At 43.6% G+C, this 15853-nt stretch overlaps 1 protein-coding gene across 2 annotated transcripts in view; it reads left to right on the top strand.

The window, feature by feature from the left end:
* The window catches only part of LOC122541738 (primary cilium assembly protein FAM149B1-like), a 204747-nt gene that overhangs the window by 112548 nt on the left and 76346 nt on the right, over window positions 1-15853 (top strand). For both annotated transcript variants that reach the window (XM_043678630.2, XM_043678629.2), the window contains 2 exons: window positions 14190-14240; window positions 14570-14794. In XM_043678630.2, the coding sequence (XP_043534565.1) occupies window positions 14190-14240; window positions 14570-14794 (276 nt within the window). The remainder of the gene's footprint in view (window positions 1-14189; window positions 14241-14569; window positions 14795-15853) is intronic.

The following is a 15853-nucleotide window of genomic DNA, read 5'->3' as shown; positions in this document are numbered from 1 at the left end:
ATGTGGCTGTGGAGTAACTACCTCCCTATAACTTCTCTCAATAAGCCCCTCTACCTCCTGAATGATCCGAAGTTCATCCAGCTCCAGCTCCAGTTCCGTAACACAATGAGGTGTTGTTCCTCCAATTTTTGGTGTGGTTTGCTGGGCAGTGGAGGAGGCCAAGGATGATCATGTCGGAAAGGAAGTGATTGGGGGAATTGAAATGGGCGGTGACTGGGGTGGGTCCGGTTAGCCCCTGCGAACCCGGCTGTGATGCTTGGTGGGCCACACCCTAGGTTTACATTCGGTCTCCCTGATGTAGAGAAGACCACATTGGGAGCACCTTATGCAGTAAACTAGGTTGAAAGAGAGGCAGGTGAACCTACATTTCCCTCTGACTAATTGACCTAACATTAGCATGGCCAATTCACCTGCACATCTTTGTGACCGTGGGAGGAAACCGGAGCACCCAGAGGAAACCCAAGCAGACACGGGGAGAATGTGCAAACTCCACACAGACAGTCACCCGAGGCTGGAATCGAAACTGGGACCCTGGTGCTGTGAGGCAGCAGTGCTAACCACTGAGCCACCTATAAGGCAGCAAGGGAGTAGAACCCATGACTTTGTGGAGACGAGAACCTTAATCCAGCGGCTAAGACCGCTCGGCCATGATCCACCTATTTCAAACAACATGCTTTTCCTCCCTCTGTCATCCAGACAGCCCTCCGCCATACCACCTCCATTCCCTGTTCCACTGCTCTAAACCCCCGCCAATGCAACAAAGACAGAGTCCACCTTGTCCTCACCTACCACCCCACCAGTCTCCACATCCAACACATCATCCTCAAACACTTCTGCCAATTCCAATTGGACCTCACCACCAAGAACATCTTCCACTCCCCAACCCTCTATGCCTTCTGCAAGGACTGTTCCCTTCAACAGTCCTTGATTTGTACCACTCTCCCCACCAACTCCCCCAGAACCCCCAGATACTCTCCCTGCAACCGGAAAAAGTGCAAAACCTGCTGGTATATCACCCTCCTCACTTTCATCCAGGGCCCCAAACAGTTCTTCCAGGTGAGACAAATGTTCACCTCTTCCAACCTAGTTTACTGCAACAGGTGCTCCCAGTGTGGTCTTCTCTACATCGGGGGGACCAAACATAAACTTAGGGAACAGTTCACCAAGCATCGCAGCCAGGCCTGCAGGGATTGACCAAATCTCCCAGTCACTGCTCATTTCAATTCCCCCTACCACTCCCTTTCTGACATGACCATCCTTGGCCTCCACCACTGCCACAACAAACGCACTGCAAATTGGAGGAACAACACCTCATCTCCCGCCTGGGCAGCCTACAGGCTGGAGGGCTCAACATTGAGTTCTCCAGCTTCAAATAACCTCTCTTCCCTTTCCCCGACTCTCTTCCCAGCCCATCCCCCTCCCCTCCACCCTGTCACCAACCAAAATCATTCCTCCCATTGACCAACCCTCTACCTGTCTTCACCTAACCCCACTTCACCACCCTGCCCCACCAACCCCTTTCCCTGCAGCTCCCCCTACACCCACCCCCAGTCCTGAAGAAGGGTTACTGCCGAAACGTTGACCTCTCCACCTCCTGATGCTGCATGGCTTGCTGTGTTCTTCCAGCCTCCTGCCAATTTCATCTTCACCGCGGGCATCCAGTACCTGTTCATATCCGCCATAACAAAGGCCTCCAAGCCCTCCATTTCTTCCTCATTCGATTGGCTGAACTGGTCCTCACCCTCAACAACTTCTCCTTTGAATCCTCTCACTGCCTTCAGGCCACGAGGCCCCAACTATGCCTGCCTCATCTTCAGGTATGTGAAACAGTCCATCTTTTGCCTACCTTTTCCTCCACTATATTGATGACTGTATCGGTGCTACAGTTGAACAGTTCATCAACCTCATGTACACCTTCCACCCTGACCTCAAGTTCACCTGGATCATCTCAGTTACCCCCCCTCTCCTTCCTGGATCTCTGCATCTCCATTTCTAGCAACCAACTCAACACAGATATCAGGAAAGCCACACACACAGACCAAGTCCTAAACTATGAAAGTAACCACCCCAACACACATAAACAAAGCTGCATCAGGACACTATTCAAAAGGGCCACAACACACTGCAGTACACCAGAACTGCAAAAAGAAGAAGAGGAACACCTATACAAGGTATTCGCCAAAAACGGATACCCGCGCAACTTCATCAACAGATGCCTAAGAGAAAGACCACGGAACGAGGACATACCACAACCAAAAGGACTAGCCACACTACCATACATCAAGAGCATCTCAGAACTGACAGCCAGACTACTGCGACCCCTAGGACTCATAACGGCACACAAACCAACAGCCACGCTCAGATAACAACTCACCAGAACGAAGGACCCGATACCCAATATGAGCAAAACTAATGTAGTGTACAAAATACCATGCAAGGACTGCACAAAACACTATATAGGACAAACAGGAAGATAGCTAACAATCCGCATACATGATCATCAACTAGCCACGAAACGACACGACCAGCTATCCTTAGTAGCCACACACGCAGACAACAAGCAACATGAATTCGACTGGGACAACACTACTATCATAGGGCAAGCCAGACAGAGAACAGCCAGGGAATTCCTAGAGGCATGGTACTCATCCACAAACTCCATCAACAAACACATCGACCTGGACCCAATATACCAACCACTACAGCGGACAGCTGAAACTGACAACCGGAAGTGGCAGGGACAGACCACTATAAACACCGGAGGAAACATCAAAGAAGCGCTTTGCAGGAGGCTCCCAAGCACTGATGATGTCGTCTAGCCAGGAGACGAAATGTTTGCAACAAAAACTTCCAGCTCGGCGAACAGAACCACAACATACTCAGAAACTTGCTATCCATAGCAATTTCAGTTTGCTTGCTATTTCATCCCTCATAATTGTAATTTCATTATGGTCTTCCCCCTGATTTATAGCTATTATTGGAATATTTTTTGAATCCTCTGTTGTGAAAACAGAACAAAATATTTGTTAATTTCATGCATCCGTTCCTTTTTATTTATTATTAACACCCATTCTCCGTCTATAGATGACCAACACTTCACTTGCTTTTTAAATAAAATTTGTGTTATCTGCTTTTCCTAGCTAGTTTCCTCTCATTGTCTAATTTATTTTTTATGATTTACCTTTAGTACTTCTCTGCTATATTTGTGTTTTGACCTGCCACTCATCTTTGTGCAGTTACCTGTTTTTTTTTCCCTGACATTTGATGCCTTCCTTAAGGTAGAGACATAGACTCTAAGTTCTTTAGTTATCAATCATGATCCTCCCTTTCAAAATTTTCTTTACAATGTGAATGTAGTTATTCTTAATATTGTGAAAAATTAGTAGAGCCGTTGATATAGTTTATATTGATTTCAACAAGGCCTTCAACAAAGTACCACATGAGAAACAGTATCCAGGGTAACTTGACAACTTGGATCCAAAATTGGCCTACTGATAGGAGACAGAGCATGCTTGTAGAGGCTGCTTTTGTGACTGGAACTCAGTGTGCAGTGGATTAGTGCTAGGTCCCTTGTTGTTTGTGATGTAATGATGTAAATGAGAATGTCTGGTTGAGGTTTGGATGATAAGTAAATTTGTGAATGACACAAAGGTTAGCCGGATGTTTGGTAGTGAGGAGGAAGCTGCTAGGTTGCAAGAGGATATAAATGGATTGGTCAAATGGGGAGGTCAGTGGCAAATGGAATTTAACCCTGATAAGCATGAGGTGATGCACTTTAAAAGAAGGAACAAGGTAAGGGAGTACTAGAAGAATCGTAAGACACCAGGAAGCTCAGAGGAACAGAGCGATCTTGCAGTACTTGTCCACAATCCTTGAAGGTGGAAGGGCAGGTTAATAAGGTAGTTAAAAAGGCATATGGGACATTTGCCTTTATCACTCAAGGCATAGATTATATGGAGAAAGTGAGGACTGCAGATGCTGGAGATCAGATTCGAGAGTGTGGTGCTGGAAAAACACAGCAGGTCCGGCAGCATCCGAGGAGCTGGAGAATCGATGTTTTGGGCAAGAGCCCTTCAGCAGGAATTCTGGGCTCTTGTCCAAAACATTGATTCTTCTGCTCCTCGGCTGCTGCCTGACCCACTTTGCTTTTCCAGCACCACACTCTCGGCATAGATTAGATGGGCAGGGAGGTCATGTCGGTTCTGTGCAGAACTTTCGTTGAGTCAGACCTGGAAGACTGTGTGCATTTCTGGTCACCACACTTTAGGACGATGTGATTGCACTGGAGAGGCCGTAAAGACGATTCACCAGAATGTTGCCAGGGATTTCAGCAATGGAGAGAGGCTGGATAAGATCGGGTTGTTTTCTTTGGCAGACAAGGTCGAGAGGGTTCCTGATAAAGGTACATACAATTATGAGGGGCATGGACAGGATGAATAAATATCTGTTCCCCTTAGTCGAAAGGTCAGTTTTTAGTTGGAGGGTATAAGTTTAAAATGAAAGGCAGGGGTTTTAGATGCGATTTGAGGAAAAGCTCTTTCACGCAGAGGGTGGTGGGAGTCCAAAATGTACTGCTGTGGAGGGTAATTGAGGCAGGAAACCTCAGACCTTTAAAACTTGAAGTGTCATAACGTTCAAGGCTATGGGCCTCGTGCAGGAAAGTGGGACTAATGTAGATATTTTTGGAGGTAGAGACTTGACAGAACAAAGGGCCTCTTCTGTACTTTATGATTCTATTGTGTAATCTGCTGTCTGATTTATTGCAAAATTTACTGTTCCAAGAAAAAACAGAAATTGCTGGAGAAGCTCAGCAAGTCTGGCAGCATTTGTGTGGAAAAGCAGTGTTAATGTTTTAAGTCTGGTGACTTTTCTGTGATTCTTTGAACTTTCATCCTACAATCTGCTTGTTTTCAGTTTATATGCAATTAAAATCACCCAGGATTATTCCCATTCCTTTACCACATGCACCCATTATTTATTCTTGTACACTTTGTCCCACATTGTGGTTACAGTTCAGAAGCCTTTAGGCCAATCCCACTAGTGTCTTCTTTCCCCTACTATCCACTTCTCCATCCAAGCTCACTCTACATTTTGATCTCATGAATCAAGGACATTCCAACTATTGCACAAATTCCATCCTTGATCAACACCTTTACCTAGCTTCCTATTTTTTATTTCAAAGACTAGTGATCAAGGACACCCACATCCTTTGGACACCTGCACTTCCCAACATCTTGCTGTTTAATAAGTATTCACTCTTTCTGGTTTATATACTATAGTGAATAATTTCACTCTTATTTATATTATGTTCCGCCATCTATGTTGTAGCCCATTCACTTTGCTTTTCAAGTCCTGTTGAAGTTGCCTTGCATTCTCTAAACACGGTGGCACAGTGGTTAGCACTGCTGCCTCACAGCGCTGGAGACCCGGATTCAATTCCCACCTCAGGCGACTGACTGTGTGGAGTTTGCACATTCTTCCCGTGTCTGCGTGGGTTTCCTCCGGGTGCTCCGGTTTCCTCCCACAGTCCAAAAGATGTGCAGGTCAGGTGAATTGGCCATGCTGAATTGCCCGTAGTGTTAGGTAAAGGGGTAAATGTAGGGGAATGGGTGGGTTGCGCTTCGGCGGATCAGTGTGGACTTGTTGGGCCGAAGGGCCTGTTTCCACACTGTAATCTAATCTAATCTAAACTTAAGTTCCCATCAAATATGATGTCACCAGTAAATTTGAAAATATTACAATTAGCCCCTACATCCAAACCATTTATATAATTTGTGAAAAGCTGTGATTCGAACACTGGCCCTTGTACTCTAATGAAATCATACTGAAGCTTCAGTCAATTATTTGTCATTTTTTGACAGAATATCTGTAGCATGGGATGGAAATGATTTCCAGATACATATTGCTTACACAATGTAGTATAAATACCAGTGTTTACATTCATAAAAAGTTTTTAGACTTGCTAATTTATGATCACATTCAGGGGTTTGTACCTCCTGAGTGATCCCTTGATTGCAACATTTACACATCAGAAACTCCAAGCTTTCTGGGAGGTAAGGATTACAGGGGGTGTGTGAAGAGGTTCTGTAAATTTAACACTGGAGCATCCTTTTATTTTCATTCTGTCATGCAGCTAGATAGATTTTGAGTCTTAACAGGTCAGAAAACCCCAATGAAAAATCAAAAAGGAGAATTGGCATTGAAGAGAGCCTGGTAATGCATGGGAGAGATCAGGGAATGGAAAGAACCTCCAATCCAAACCACAGATGCAAAAAGAGAATTGATGTTTTGAAAGGCCAGTATTCGTGCTCCCTCTAGCCAACTGAAATGTTATTAAAAGCACTAACTTACCGGAGCTGGCAACTTTTATTTCCATCTCAGTGTTAGGTGTCCTGAGCTATCAGAAATCTGGTTAAATTTAAATCATGCTGCCAATCATATTTTGGGCATCTGAATTAGATTTATTGTAATAAATAAGGTGTTCTGCTCTCTCAGACTTCACATATTCACACGAAACAATTGGTTGCTGTCAAAATTAAAGTATTTGCATTTGTTATTGGCTAATTTTGGGGATATGATCTCTGATTCTTGTAAACTTCATCCGAGTTCCAGCGAGAGGTCACAACCTCCATTCCTATCTAACAGACAGGCGTTCATCTCGGAAAATACTTCAATTCTGATTTTATTTCTTGTACAATGTGATAACATTAAGGCCAGTGCATAATTTGCTTTGGTAGGTTCTAACAGATCCACAAAGCAGCTTCATTCTTCCACTGGTTTAGACTTCAAGAAGATCAGAGGGCAGTCATACCCCAACAATTCATTCTTGCTTTCTGGCAGGATCTGCAGTTGTCATGAAGATTTTGATTTTCCTTCATTTCCAATATTGCCCTTTGGGTAATCATTCTCTCCCACCCTGTTAGACTCAATGAAGCCTGGCATACACATTACAAGCATATATCTTTTAAAGTTTCAAAACGTTTTAGTAAGTTCTTATTTATAGATGCACTAGCAAATCCCCAGTTAATGACTTCACCTTCACAAGGCCATCAGAGGCGTTAAGAGGCAAAACCAAATTAAGCTTGAGACCCAGACTAACCATACAGGTATCCATTTTTTTGTGGCAAAACTTACATGACAAAATGAGCAACCAAAGCAAAGTCGAACAGAATCGTGGGCAACAATACAACCCAACCCAGTGAGTTCAATACATTCTACAATCACTTTGAACAGAAGGTCAGTGAAACAATGTCACTTGTCCGAGCAGCCTTGGATGCACTGTATCCATGATCTCCATGATCCTTGATGAGGAGCGTAGCTCCGAAAGCTAGTGTGCTTCCAATTAAACCTGTTGGACTATAACCCGGTGTTCTGTGATTTTTAACAGAGTATTCACTGATATCTTTAACATCTGCCACGATCTGAAGTCACCATCTGCTTCAAGAAGATCACCATCAAGCCGATGCCAAAGAAAAATCATGCAGTATGCATCAGTGACTACTGCCCAGTGTCTCTGACCTCCATAATTATGGAGTTCTTTGAGAACCTAGTCATAGCTTACATCAACTCCAGCCTACCAGATTATCTTAATCCTTTGCAATTTGCTTACCATCGCAACAGGTCCATAACAGCCCTTCATCTCCCTGGCCTTACACTCATCCCTGGAACATCTGGATAACAAGATAACTATATCAGGCTCCTACTTATTGACTACAGCTCCACCTTCAACACATGACTCCAAACAAACTCATTTCCAAACTCTGAAACCTCGGCCTCGGCTCCACCCTCTGATCCTCGATTTCCTTACACATAGACTGCAATTAGTAATAGTAGATGACACAATAATCCTCAACGCTGGTGCCCCGCAAGGCTTCATACTCAGCCCCCTACTGTACTTCTTATACATTCACAACTGTGTGGTCAAATTCCACTCCAATTCCATTTACAATGCTGCCTGTATTATAGGTCAGATCTCAGACAAAATATAGGCAAGAGATTGAGTGCTTGGTAGCATTGTGTAAAGGCAACAATCTCTCCAACAACGTCAATAAAATGAAGGAGTTGATAATTGACTTTAGGAAGCAGAGTGGAGGGCATACCCTTATCTGCATCGATGATGCTGAGGTGGAGATGGAAAGAGTCAAATTTGTGAGAGTGATGATCACCAACAATCTGACCTAGCGCATCCACGTCAACGTGACAGTCAAGAAAGCACAACAATGTCTGTACTCCCTCAGAAGGCTAAGGAAATTCAGTATGTCTGTAATGACTCTTACCAATTTATATCAATGTACCATGGAAAGCAGCCTACCTGGATGCATCACAGCTTGGTAAAGCAACTCCTGCTCCTTAGGCCACAAGAAATGTCAGTTGTGAACTAGCCCATCCATCATGCAAACCAGCCTTCCATCCATCGACTCCAGATGTGAATGTAGAATGTGTAATTTGTAAGATCGATGATGATATGAAAACTGGTGGTGTTGTTGACACTGAGGAGGGTAGTCTAAGGCCCCTGTCTAATATTGAACAGCTAGTAAATTGAGCAGAGAAATGGCAGATTGATATTAATCCCAATAAGTGTGAGATGATGCATTTTGGGAGGTCGTATAAAGGAAGGATACAGACATTGAATATTTGGACCTTAGGGAGTACTGAGAAACAAGGGGTCCTTGATGTACAGGCTTATGGAGAGAATGGAGAATCAGAGGTGAAAAGTGTGGTGCTGGAAAAGCACAGCAGGTCAGGCAGAATCCAAGGAGCAGGAGAATTGATTTTTTGAGCATAAGCCCTTCATCAAGAGTGTGGAGGGGTAAGGTGGCTGAGAGATAAATGGAGGTTGGGGGTGTGGGGCGAGGGGGAAAAGTAGGTGGGAAGGCGAGGGGGAAAATTAGGTCCAGCTGGGAGGGGATTGTGATAGGTCAGTGGCGACGGTGGTACGGAAAGGTGGGAAGAAAAATGCACTGGTAGGACAGTTCAAGAGGGCAGAGCCATGTTGGAGGTTTGGATCTGGGATGAGGTGGGGGGGAGGGGAGGCTTGGAAACTGGTGAAATCGATGTTGATGATGTGTGGTTGAAGGTCCCTCAGCAGAAAATGAGGCGTATTTCCTCCAGTTGGTGGGTGGGTTTGACTTGGTGGTGGAGGAGGCCCAGGACTTGAGAGTGAGAGGGGAGTTGAAGTGGTTGGCCACAGTGGTTGTTTGGTCATGCTTCCCAGAGATGTTGCCAGAACCACTCTGCGAGTTGGCGTTCTGTCTCTCCAATGTAGAGGACACTACATCAAGAGCAATGGATTCAGTAGATGAAGTGATTAGATTAGATTACATTACATTACATTACAGTGTGGAAACAGGCCCTTCGGCCCAACAAGTCCACACCGACCCGCCGAAGCGCAACCCACCCATACCCCTACATTTACCCCTTACCTAACACTACGGGCAATTTAGCATGGCCAATTCACCTGACCTGCACATCTTTGGACTGTGGGAGGAAACCGGAGCACCCGGAGGAAATCCACGCAGACACGGGGAGAATGTGCAAACTCCACACAGTCAGTCGCCTAAGGCAGGAATTGAACCCGGGTCTCCGGCACTGTGAGGCAGCAGTGCTAACTACTGTGCCACCATGCCGCCCACTCAGTGGGTGGATGTGTAGGAAAATCTCCCCCAGATTTGAAACAATCCTTGAGGACCTTCGACGGAGGTGAGAAGGGAGTTGTGGACACAGCTTTTACACTTTGTGCGGCAGCAAGGGAAGGTGCCGGGTGCGGACGGTGGTTGGTGGAGGGGCTTCCATTAACAAGTCAACCTTCCATCCATCTACACTTCTTGCTGCAAAATCATCAAAGACCCTTCACACCCTGTTCCATCTTCTTCTGTTGGGCAGAAGATAAAAAGGTTTGAATACATGTATGAACAGTTTCAAAAACAGTTTCTTCTCTGCTGTTATCAGACTTTTGAACAAACATCTCTAATGTTAATGTTGATCTCTGCAGCTTCTCTTTGGCTGTAACTGTATTGTGCACTCTGTTGTGCTACCTTGATGCACTTTGTATGGTATGAGCTCTCTGTAGAGCACATTTCACTGTACCTCGGTACATGTGACAACAATACACTAATTTCTAACTCAATATTAAGAAGTCAATTCATATCCAGTTAACAAGAATTACTTTTTCAGAAATTTGCTTTGACTCTGTCTATGCACCTTACGACTTGTTCACATCACTAATAGCTTCTAATATTTACACTGCTCCTGATCACAGGATAACCTCACCTGTTTTCTCTCTTCTACCTTTCTTCAAAACTATGTTTGCACTGGCTACCTTCTAATCTATAAGATCTGTACATAGAATTATGGAATCCCGACAATGCAGCCCACCAAGTCCCCACCGACTCACTGGGAGCCTCCCACCCAGAGCCAGAATCCCAATCTATCCCCATCACACCACATTTATCATGACTAACCCACCTAGTCTGCACATCCTAGACACCACAGATAAATTTAGCATGGCCAATCCACCGCACATCTTTAGACTGTAGAAGGAAAACCGAGCAATCGGAGGAAACCCACATAGACACGGAGAGAACATACAAACTCCACAAGGACTGTCATCCAAGGCTGCATAAACTTGAGAATTATGGAAAATCAAAACCAACGAATTCCTCATGTCTGCAACCATCTATTATAAAATCTTAGTATGAAGGCGATCAGTTCTAAATAGAAATTGTAGTTTTGGGATTTGAATTACATTCTTCAATTGCTACGCTAGTGCAGCCCCCAATCTAAATCCTGGTTGTGCTAGAGATTCATGCAGTACCCAAGCAGAGGATTCCCAATAGCATAAGGCCCGTCCCAAAACAGAAGCTTAATGGTAACTTATTTTTTATTATTCAAATGTGAAGGGACCTTTAAAAGACAATTGGGTGGATACGTGAATAGGAAAGGTTTGGAGGGATGTGGGCAGTTGGAATTAGTTTACTTTGGGATTATGTTTGGCATGGACTGGCTGGACAGAAGGGTCTGTTACCGTGCTATATGAGTATGACTGTATGACTCACCTCTTCAGGTAAGATTGATAAAACATTCATAATTACAACTCCCACTGTGGATATGCACTTAGAAGATCCAGAATTCAATTTTGAAATTTTTTTCACAGGAATGTTGGTTAATCCCAGAAGCCTAAGAATCGACCATTCAGACCCTTATATTAATCTGTGGTCAAGCTGATATCTGTACAGAAATGTTGTGGAGAATGCAAGTTGAGTGAGAGGGAAGAACTGAGGGAGGTTAATATTAGTAGAGAAATGGTGCTGTGAAAATTGAGGCGATTGAAGGTGGATAAATCCCCAAGTCTGTAATCTACATCCCAGAGTACTTAAGGAAGTGACTCTAGAAATAGTTGATGCATTGTAGGTCATCTTCCAGGATTCTGTAGACTCTGTAAGAGTCCTTGCAGATTGGAGGGTAGCCAATCTTACTCCAATATTCAAAAAGGGAGATAGAGAGAAACCAGGAAATTATAAACCAGGAAATGTAACATCGGTAGTGGGGAAAATTCTCGAATCCATTATCAAGGGCTTTATAGCGGAGCAATTAGAAAGCAGTGGCAGAATCAGACCAAGTCAGCATAGATTTATGAAGGGGAAATCATGCTTGACAAATCTGTTGGAATTCAATGACGATGTAACTAGTAGAGTTGACAAGGGGGAGCCAGTTGATGTGCTATTTCTTTCAGAATGTGTTTGACAGAGTCTCGCATAACAGATTATTTTGCAAGATTAAAGTGAAAGGGATTGGGGAAAGTATATTGAGATGGATAGAAAACTGTTGGCAGAGAGGAAACAAACAGTAGGAATTAATGGGTCCTTTTCAAATTGTCAGGCAGTAACTAGTGGGATGCCACAGGGATCGGTGCTCAGACTCCAGCCATTCTCAATATATTAATGATTTGGGTGAGGGAACAAAATGTAACATCTCAAAGTTTGCAGATGATACTAAGTTGGGTGGGAAGGTGAACTGTGACGAGGATGCAGAGATCCTTCAGCATGATTTAGACAGGTTTGGTGAGTAGGCACATCAATGCTAGATGCACTATAATTTGGATATGTGCAAAGTTATTCACTTTGGAAGCAAAAACAAGAAGGCAGATTACTACCTGAATTGGGAGAGGGAAGTTGCATCAGGACCTGGGTGTCCTTGTGCACCAGTTACTGAAAGTAAGCATGCAGATGCAGTAGGCCATAAAGAAGGCAAATGTGTTGGCTTTTATTGCAAGAGGTTTTGAGTACAGGAACAAGGATGTGTTGCAGTTGTACAGGACCTTAGTGAGGCCACATGTAGAATATCATGTGTAGTTTTGGTCTCCTTTTCTAAAGAAGGATGCTCTTGCTCTTGAGGGAATGCAGCAAAGGTTTACCAGGCTGATTCCGGGGATGGCGGAACTGATGTATGAGGAGAGAGTGACTAGACTAGGATTGTTTTCTCTGGAGTTCAGACAAGTAAGTGGGTGATCTCATAGAGACTTATAAATTCTAAGAGGACCAGACAGGGTAAATGCAGTGAGTATGTTCCCCATGGTGGGTGCATCCAGAACCAGGGGTCACAGTCTGAGGATTATTGGTGGACCATTTAGGACAGAGATGAAGAGACATTTCTTCACCCAAAAAGTGGTGAGCCTGTGGAATTCATTACCACAGGAAATAGTTGATGCCAAAACATTGAGTGTATTCAAGAGGCGGCTAGATATAGCACATGGGGCAAGTGGAATCAAAGGTTATGGGAAGAAAACAGGATTAGGCTATCGAGATGAATGATCAGCCATGATCGTGATCAATGGCAGAGCAGGCTCGGATAGCCAAATGGCCTTCACCTGTTTCAATCTTCTGTTCCTTGATTCAAATTTCAAGATGGTTGATCTTTGTTTTGTATACCACACAGCAGAAAAAACATTTCTCTGTACCTACACTATTGATTATTTTTAGTCATTTATGGGGTGTGGGTGTCACCGACTAGACCAATATTTATTACTTATCCCTGGTTAACCTTAAGAAGGTAGTGATGAGCTACCTTTTTGAACTGCTGCACCCCATGTGCTGCAAGTAGAGCCACAGTGCTCTACGGGAGGGAGTTCCAGGATTTTGACTCTGATGCTGAAGGAACAACAATACATTTTGAGTCAGGGTGATGAGTGGCTTGGAATGCCCTTATCTATCTCAATGGAAATGGCTATAGGTTTGCAAGGTGCTTTCTAAGGAATTTTAATGAACTTCTTTAGTTCACCTTGTTAATGGTCTCCACTGCTGCTACTTAGGTGGTGGATGTCGATGGATGTGCTGCTAACCAAGCAGGTTGCTCTGAACTGTAGTAAAGCTTCTTGAGTTTTTTATATTTATTAGTTTGTGGGATGTGAGCATCACCAGCTGGCCAGCGTTTATTGCCCATCCCTAGTTACCTTTGAGAAGGTGATGGTAAGCTGCCTTCTTGAACTGTTGCAGTCCATCTGCTGTAGATAGACATGGTAGCAATTGGTACAACTAAATAATTTGCCTGGCCATGTAAGAGGGCAATTGAGAGTCAACGACATTGCTGTGGGTCTGGAGTCACATGTAAGCCGAACCAGTGAGGATGGCAGATTTCCTTCTCTCTAGGACATTAGTGAACTAGATGGATTTTTCCGACAATCGACAATGATTTCATGGTCATCAGTAGATTCATAATCCCAGATTTATTTTTTGAGCAGCACTCATCCATGTAAGAATGAAGAATGCTGTCATGTTCCTGACTTGTCCCTTGGACAATTAGGCAGGCTTTGGGGAGTTGGGTGGTGAATTACTCGCTGTGGGTTTCCTAGCCTCTGAATTCATAATAGTTTTAAGTATGATAATTAGATCACTGCTCAGTTGTCTATATTTGAGAGAATACAAGTAATTTTTATGTAACTAGACCTTATAATTTTTACTGTATAAATTAGCATAAGTAAGAAAATCATGTAGCATCTGATTTTGAAAGCATAAATTGTATTTACTGTGTTATAGCTGATCTATTACATGTGCAGTGGACAAGTGCAGGAGATAGCCCAAATATAGACAAGGTTGAGAATCATCTCTTTTGATTTAAGTGTCAAAGTAGGTGTTTATATTTTGCAACATACTTTACATTCTTGTAGCATTTATTTTATTTGTTTTACTATCTAGAACTCAAAATACAGCTATAAGCAGTGGCAACTTCTGGATGGACTGTACCATGTAAGTTTGAAGTAAATGTTAATTAAACTAAATTTTCAAATGAAAAGTACATACTTAATCAAAATGTTTTGTTTTTATTTCAGAGCGGGACAAGGTTAATATTGAGTTGCAGAGTCAGTTCTGATCATATGTTCATGGACAGTAATTCCACACACATATCTCAAAACTAATACATTACTGAGAAATATGGTTTTAGGTTATTGTCACTGAAGCAGGAGTGAGGCAGAGTTGGATAAGTTGGGGTTGATTCATGGGGTAAGGGGGATCAGGAGTACTTCAAAGAGGTGACAGAGGGATTCTTGAATTGGTTATGATGAATTTGATTGCAGGGATCAAGATGAGAGACCTGTTCTGCGACCACGTTCAAGCATCATCTCTTCAAACCATTTTCGAGCAAACCATCTGTTGGAACCTAGTGTTTCCTCTCTGTCCTACCCAGTTCCTTCTGCACGACGGCGCAATCCTCCTCGGACACTGCACCCAATACATTCCAGTCTATGTCACTCTGGAACTCCAACTGGATCCATTGATGAAGTGGTGCAGGGTATACGGCTGTAAGTATATAAAGCATAGAATGTAGGAAAGTATAGAAGTGAAAAATATTCTGCAATGCGACTGGTATTCCCCTTCAATCAGCGACACCACCATAGATCTATCAAAGTTTCCTTTAAATTCTCTTACTCGGGTGTCTCCACTCCTTTTCATTTCACATGCTGACAATCCTCTACTTTTTTTTATTTATTCATTCCCGGGATGAGGGCATAACTGGCTAGGACAGCACTTTTTTTTTTAGATTAGATTAGATTAGATTAGATTACAGTGTGGAAACAGGCCCTTCGGCCCAACAAGTCCACACCGACCCGCCGAAGCGAAACCCACCCTTACCTAACACTACAGGCAATTTAGTATGGTCAATTCACCTGACCTGCACATCTTTGGATGGTGGGAGGAAACCGGAGCACCCAGAGGAAACCCACGCAGACACGGGGAGAACGTGCAAACTCCACACAGTCAGTCGCCTGAGGCGGGAATTGAACCCGGGACTCTGGCGCTGTGAGGCAGCAGTGCTAACCACTGTGCCACCGTGCCGCCCACTTATTGCCCATTCTTAATTTTCCCAGAGGGTGTCCCCATTACCTGACCTCTACGGATTAACAGTCTAGTGATAATGCCACTAGACCATCACCTCCTCTTGCTAAAATATGCATCTTCCCTCTGAGACACTGAGCTCTGGCACGAGAGTTTGTGACATCTACATGATGTTCACTTAAACATCTTGAATATTTGTGTTTGTTTCTCTATCCGCAATTCTAGGGCCACGAGAGTTTTCTTCCAGGTAATCACACTTAGGTTTTTGTGTTTTGCAAACATTGCTGTTATATTACATATGTTAATACAAATCATTTATGTGTATCAATCCTAACTTTGATCCATGGGATTCATCATTACTCATTTCCTCTCCAGATTGAAAAACAACTATCTTTATCAAATGCCTTCTATGTAGCATCTTATTGAAACAAGTTTTAAGCCATTTCCTTTTGCACTGACGTGATGTTGTCCAGTGGTCTGCTGCCTCTATCCTAACTTCCACAAAGTATCATTATCCCTTACCT

This window comes from Chiloscyllium plagiosum, unplaced genomic scaffold, assembly GCF_037043375.1.
Source record: "Chiloscyllium plagiosum isolate Xiang-an unplaced genomic scaffold, Cpla_swu_hap1 HiC_scaffold_43, whole genome shotgun sequence".
NCBI lineage: Eukaryota > Metazoa > Chordata > Chondrichthyes > Orectolobiformes > Hemiscylliidae > Chiloscyllium > Chiloscyllium plagiosum.
Note: the sequence above shows the minus strand (reverse complement) of the source record. Positions and strands in the feature narration are given on the sequence as shown.